Source organism: Ricinus communis, unplaced genomic scaffold, assembly GCF_019578655.1.
Source record: "Ricinus communis isolate WT05 ecotype wild-type unplaced genomic scaffold, ASM1957865v1 Ctg13, whole genome shotgun sequence".
Classification (NCBI taxonomy): Eukaryota; Viridiplantae; Streptophyta; class Magnoliopsida; order Malpighiales; family Euphorbiaceae; genus Ricinus; species Ricinus communis.
In genome coordinates, this window is record NW_025963431.1 from 32,928 (window position 1) to 40,082 (window position 7,155).

General features: G+C 38.5%; 1 protein-coding gene across 1 annotated transcript; it reads left to right on the plus strand.

Annotated features, from left to right (window-relative positions):
• Nucleotides 1–4,621: 4,621 nt before the first annotated feature.
• LOC125368724 lies at nucleotides 4,622–6,586 on the plus strand. Its single transcript, XM_048370314.1, has 3 exons — nucleotides 4,622–4,697; nucleotides 4,857–5,360; nucleotides 5,610–6,586. Exons 1-3 carry the CDS (start codon nucleotides 4,622–4,624, stop codon nucleotides 6,584–6,586), a joined length of 1,557 nt encoding a protein of 518 aa, XP_048226271.1.
• Nucleotides 6,587–7,155: the final 569 nt, after the last annotated feature.

Here is a 7,155-nt window from a genome sequence, read left to right on the forward strand (position 1 = left end):
GGCTGCCCGAGGGTAAACCCGTCCGAGGTCTTGGAGCGTGAGTCCGCCGAGGTCAGTAACTAGAAGAACCATCCTCAACTCTAGCTTGCTTCTCAGCGGCTCGCTGCTGATCATCGGTCATACTACCTAATAAAATGCAATGTCAGATAACAAAATAAATAGCAAAACACTGTAATCAATCATGCATGTTCAATTTACACAAAATTTGACAGAAATTCGATAGTATAACGAGTTGGTTGTTAACCTAGGAAGCTAGGGGTAAGGTACCCTAACAGCCGAAATCCTGCAAGGTTGAAAATTTATAGTGGAAGGGGAGAAGAGAAAACAGATAATAATAGATATAATGCCCAATGGCATTTCAGCGCATAACATCACAATATACCCAATGGTACAACCAGCACATCCAAGATTCAATGCATGAAAAGGAAAAACAGTAATCAAGTGATAGACCATTACACATTGTAATTTCAAAGCACACAAAAACGACAAAATCACATTAAATTCTGTGTCCAATGATACAGCTAGCAACGAAGAATGTAAAAATAAAATAATAGAAACGGAAAACAATAAAAACACACATAAAAACTAATGAAAGAAAAAGAGTAGAAAAAGAAGTGAAAATTGAATTGAAAAAATTAACAGAGAATAGAAAAGCACAATAAAAATAGAATGAAGACAGAATTAATAAAAAGGAACAACAATTGAAAAAATGGAATAAACTCAAAATACGAAAATGAAACAGGGATATGAAAATGAAGTAAAAATTGAACATACAAAAATAGAGAAGTAAAGACAAGCATAACAGAATCGAAATAAAGCAAATGAACCAAAATAAATAATAGAATAGGTACTAAAGTCAGAAATTGCAACGAAAAATCAATAAAGACTGGAATGAAATGACATACCTGAGGTGAATAATCAAAAGAAAATGTAATTTGCGGGAAAGTAAGCTAGAACAAGAGAGAAATAATGCGAAAATTAACAAAAGTACAAGAAGAACGGAATGAAAATCATACAAGAATGAAACAAAAACAAGCAAAATTAAATGAAAAACATTAAATTACTTACTTGGATTGCCTCTGACAAGAAGTAGAAGAGTAGAGAAAGAGTTAGGTTGAAGAGAAAATCGGTAAAAAGATGTGAAAAACCTCGTTTAAATAGGATTCGGTGTGCGCTGCCCCTTGCTAGGCCGTGGAACAGGCCGTGCAACGGTCTTTAAACGCCCTCTTCTTGGAATGCCATATGTCGGCCCGTGCACGATGCATGAGCTGTGCAATGGCCCATGCACGGTCCCGGACACACGGACGGGCCTGAAATTGCACGGAATACGATCCAAATCACCTGTAACACATAAAAATATTCTTCCTAACACCAAATATGCTCAAAAACTTCGAAACAGAGCAATCAAAACAAGTTAAAAGAATAACACTAAACATATAAACAATCAAGCAAACTAAAATGAATAAAGTCAAAAGAAAATAACAAAATAACAAAAACTAACAAAAACATGAAAGCATAACCAAAGTCGAATGTACAAAAGTGCTTACCTTTGCTGAGTCCTAAGCTTAACTCATCTGGATCAATCCTCCTGTGCATACAAAGCTAGGTCAACACGTTGATCACCATCCAACGAGTTACCATAATAAAGCTTCAATCGATGGCCATTCACCTTGAAATCTCCCTTCTCGGGATGATGCAACTCTACCACTCCATACAGAAAGACCTGTCTAGCCTGAAATGGTCCAGACCAATGACTCCGTAGGTTTCTAAGAAATAAATGAAGGCGAGAGTTGTAAAGCAACACTTAATCCCCGACCTAAAACTCCTTAGGCCCATGAATCCCTTGATCATGCCATTTATTTGTGTACATCTAAATGGGGTTTTTAAGATTGATTTTATGTACATTTGGATGTGAATTGATCCCAACACTCACCCTATGCATTTGTTTGTGTGCATTAGGTCCAAAAGGAGTCAAAGAATGATAAAGGGAAGAATTGGAGCATAATTGGACGTCAAAGCTGCCGAAACAAGCTAAGTTTGCGCATGAGGAAGCTGAACACGACTGTGTTGATTTTAACACTGGTCGTGTTCCCAACATAAACACCAAAATGGGCTGTGTTGGATGCATTTGATAAAATAAGCGTTAAAGAGCACGACCACAAAGAGTAACACGGCCATAAGCATGGGGTCGTGTTCCCAACACGCCCACTAATGCAAGGCCGTGTTCCCAACACGGGCATCAACACGGCCATGTTCATGGCAGCTGGATAAATTAATTTAAAAAGAAAGAAAAGAGGAAGAGAGAGGCAGCTAGGGTTAGAACGTTTAAAACTCATCTTTTTCTCTCTCTAAGGGTTTTCTGAGTTGGAACGAAGGAAAAAGGAGACTTGGATCAAGGTTTCACTTGGTTCTCTTCGAAGATCAAAGATTGATGAGGATTGTCAATTGGTTTCAATCCGAGTAAGAGGAATAAGAATCGATCCAAGATTGGGGAAGAGGAATTGGAGCTGTTTACTCTCAGATATCTGGACATCCTAGAGTCAAGTCTCACCCCATCGGACATGACCATTGCTGCCTATGACAGTGAGAAAAAGGAAAAAAGAACCTCATTCAGTTGGACATCGAGTTCGGGCCTACAGTAGTCCCAATCGAATTCATTCTATGTGCTAGATATTTTTCACTTCAACCGGTAGAAAATGGTTATAAGTCCTCAAGGCAGTCGCATCAACCTACCACTAGTGCATAAAGTTCCCTTACTGGGGAAGTGTCTCCGTAGACGGATGTATTCGGGTTTCTCTACCTTTACTCATTTTTGTAATTGAATTCTTGTGGGTTGTGATTATGAACATGATTAGCTAAAGTTGTTAACCCATTGGGGTTCTTTATCTAAGGATTTTTGTACATAAATTTTGAATTGAATGTATTGATTGTCAATATTGGTTTGCAATGGAAGTATTTATTGATTTGTTCTTCATATCTTGTTGAATGATTTTGAAATTTGAATGATCTTGAGAAAGAAGTTTAGGTTTGGATTGTCCTTTGCAACCTAGAATTGAATTCGCCTAGAGATAGAGTGTTCGTTCTACCGGATTGAGAATTAACAACTCTGAATAGTGTTAAATGGTACATAATGCTAATTTGGATAATTAGAGTTAGGAAGAGATTTCAACCTAATTAATCTAAGTTAAGATTTTAGTGTCCTTGAGAAAGGCATTAATTGCGTAGAGATTTCCCCATGGAAATTGAATTCAATCAATCAATTCCACCTTTAGTTTCCATTCCCTAGAGACAAGAATTCCCAAGAGGTTATTCCTTTACTTGAATTAATCATTCCCTAGTAGATGTAGTTAGACAACAATTAGAGTAGCTATTAGTTAATTTAGGAATTATTCATCAACACCATTTGTTAGATTAGATAACAGAGAAGATTGAGTAGGTTTAGGTTTACACGTTCTTTGGGGAATACGACACTCGGTACTCGCTGTTAGCTATACTCCACTGATAGGTACACTACCTTAGGTCATAGTCTTGCTTGACTTAGCAACCATCAAGTTTTTGGCGCAATTGCCGGGGAACGATTTTCTGTGAACTAAATTGAAATTTTAATATTTGTTAGTCTAGTCATTTCTGTTTTTGCTTATAATTTGTTTTCTGTGTATAGCTTTTGTTCTTATCCTGTTTATTGGTGTTGTTGTTCTTTGTTGTGCTCAGGTAGTTTATGACCAGGAGCTCTAATCCTAATCTTACAGAGCCTTTACCTAAACTCGAGTGCTCTCTTAGATTGCTAAGGAGGCGTATGAAGGCAATAGAGGAGGAGATTGAAGTAGAGATTCCTGTTCATGAAACTAGTGAGATGGAGAACCACAATGCAAATGGAGGTAAAGGTGAAAGGACCATGTATGAGTTTGCTAGGCCCTCTCTAGCAGGGACACAAACTGGGATAGTGAGGCCTCCTATAGCAGCCAATAATTTTAAAATAAAGCCGAATGTAATCCAGATGATCCAGAATATGGTGCAATTTGGAGGATTGGCGAGCGAAGATTCGAATGAGCATATCGCCAACTTCTTGAAGATATGTGATACCTTTAAGATTAATGGAACAATCGATGATGCCATACGGTTAAGGTTGTTTCCTTTTTGCTGGAGGGATAGAGCGAAAAGATGGCTGCAGTCCTTGCCACCAAAAACAATCACTACCTGGAATTCTTTAGCTGAAAAAATTTTGAATAAGTATTTTCCTCCTGCTAAGACTGCTCAAATGCGAAATAGCATATCTTCTTTTGTGCAGGGTGAAGGAGAATCGATGTACAAAGACTGGGAGCGCTTCAAGGACTTGTTAAGGTGTTGCCCACACCATGGTCTTCCTCTCTGGATGCAGGTGTAGACATTCTATAGTGGCATGAATATGGCCACTAGACAAATGGTAGATGCAGCTACAGGAGGAGCTATCAATAGAAAAACACCTGAGCAAGCCTAGGATTTGATAGAAGAGATGGCTTATCAGTGGCAAACTCCACAGGCTAGAGGTCCAAAGCCCGCTGTATAGCGGGCTAAGGCAGATCCTACAGCAGCCTTGGCGGCACAAGTAGAGTTACTTTCTAAAAAGATAGAACAACTTCAGATGTCGGTCCAAGCAGCTCAGCCCGGATGTGAATTCTATGATGGACCGCATTACAATGCCAATTGTAATGTGGGAGGTATGTTTGCATCTTCTATGCCTACTAATGTTTCTAATGTTGAGCATGTTGATTATGTAGGTAGCCATCAGAATGATCCCTACAGCAATACATACAACCCAGGGTGGAGGAATCATCCTAATTTTGGATGGAGGAATTCCAATAACTAAGGTCCACCAGGATATCAGAGGTTGCACCAGCAGCAACCTATCCATTCTGTTCCCCATCAACCAGGAGGTAGTCAAGAGAAGAAGCCTAACTTGGAAGAATTGATGACGAAGTTCATTGCAATTTCAAAGAATAGATTTCAACAAACGGACACTGCCATTCGGAATCAACAAGCTTCAATTCATAACTTAGAAACTCAAATTGGGCAGTTGTCTAGGATGATGGTTGAGAGGCAGCCGGGCACGCTTCCAAGTAACACAGGGTCTAATCCAAGGGAGCATGCCAAAACAATTACTTTGAGATCAGGTAAGGAACTTCCTAGTCCATCTAAGCCTTTCACTAATGATGATTCTGATGTGCAGGTGGATGAGTTGAAAAAGGAAGACAAGCCTAAGGAGAAAGAAAAGGGAGTAGTTGAAGAGAAGGAGGATTCAAAGAAGATACCCTTGAGGCCATACCAACCTCCCATTCCATATCCTGCAAAACTCAAGCAGGATAAAGTTGATCAGCAATTCGGTAAATTTTTAGATCTTTTTAAACAATTGCAGATTAACTTGCCTTTTGTTGAAGCTATTTCGTAGATGCCAAAGTATGCAAAGTTTTTAAAAGAGATACTAAGCAACAAGAGAAAGTTAGAGGATTTGGGATTGGTGACCTTGAATGCAAAATGCTCAATAGTGTTTCAGAGCAAGATTCCAGTCAAACGACACGACCTAGGGATTTTTACTATACCTTGTTTGATTAGGGATAAATTGAAATTGCTAGCATTAGCTGATTTGGGAGCTAGCATCAATTTGATGCCTAGTTCATTGTTTGAGGAGTTAGGACTAAGCACTTCTAAGCTAACTCCTACTAGGATGAGTATACAACTAGCAAACGGAATACCTTGTTTGATTAGGGATAAATTGAAATTGCTAGCATTAGCTGATTTGGGAGCTAGCATCAATTTGATGCCTAGTTCATTGTTTGAGGAGTTAGGACTAAGCACTTCTAAGCTAACTCCTACTAGGATGAGTATACAACTAGCAAATGGAACTGTTAAGTACCCGAAAGGGATTATAGAGGATGTGCTAGTTAAAGTTAACAAATTTATATTTCCTATGGATTTTGTTGTCATGGATGTGAATGGTGAGAGTGATGTTCCATTGATCCTAGGTAGACCATTTTTAGCTACATCTAAAGCTTTGATAGATGTTAGTAGCGGAAAGTTGGAACTTAGGGTAGATGATGAGAGCATTACGTTTGATTTGACTAAATCCTTGAGATACCCATATGCGCATGATGGTACTGTGTGTTCGATTGATTTTATTGATGATATTATGGAATCTCAATTGCAGGAAATGATGATTGATGATCCTTTACAAGTGGCAATGCAAGAAAATGAGGATAATTTGTCCAATGAACAAGTGTTGGAGCAGCTAGAGCACTTATTAGCTGCTGATGTTAATGATGAAAAGACTGGTGGTTTTGTTAATCTTGACAGGTCAAGAGTAAAGAAGTTGAAGCCTTCTTTGGAGGAGCTGCCCGTTCTTGAGTTGAAAGAGTTGCCTGCACACTTAATGTATGCCTACTTAGATGAAGCAAAGTGCTTACCGGTTATTATTTCCGCTCATCTCACACCTGAGGAGAGGGAGATAGTGCTGTGTATTTTGAGAAGGTATGCAAAGGGATTTGGGTATAAGACGGCTGGCATACCAGGAATAAACCCGAGTTACTGTTGTCACACCCCCGTTACATGCTAACCAACAGACATTAGCCAAGTAGCATACAAGCGTCGTAGACTATATACTACATGTAGATAGGTCAATATGCAGATTGTTAAGAATCAGGACATAAGGTTATTAACATATAAACATATGATTATACTTAAACATCATTTATTAAGTATTCAAAACATCTTCTTATGCCTTACAAGGCACACTTCCATATACATCACATAACTACATACAAAATGCATCAGGAGGAGACTCCACAAAACTAGCCCAACCTGACAGAACTGCTAAAAGCTAGACTTTCGCATACAACCAACGGATGCGCTACTATTTACAAACCTGAAAAGAAAAATTTTGGAGAGGGGTGAGCCTCCAGTTCAATAAATAAATAATCAACATAATCTATATCACATACACTTAATACAATTTCCACCCAATCACATAACTTACCATGATTCATAATTTAGGCATAAATTCATATCATTCTACTCAATTCATTACAACCATCATAAAAATAAAACAATTCAGCAATTATGGTTAGTTCTCACGGCTTGTGGATCCCCTTTAATGTGCTACTCCGCCTCATCCTCACCTATCGC

What these genes read in the sequence shown, in the direction of transcription:
- LOC125368724 (XM_048370314.1), top strand. Translation starts at nt 4,622, where the DNA reads ATGTCGGTCCAAGCAGCTCAGCCCGGATGTGAATTCTATGATGGACCG. An exon ending in TGCCAATTGTAATGTGGGAG is followed by an intron (nt 4,698 to 4,856) that starts GTATGTTTGCAT and finishes AAGGTCCACCAG; the next exon opens with GATATCAGAGGTTGCACCAG. An exon ending in TAAAGTTGATCAGCAATTCG is followed by an intron (nt 5,361 to 5,609) that starts GTAAATTTTTAG and finishes TGAAATTGCTAG; the next exon opens with CATTAGCTGATTTGGGAGCT.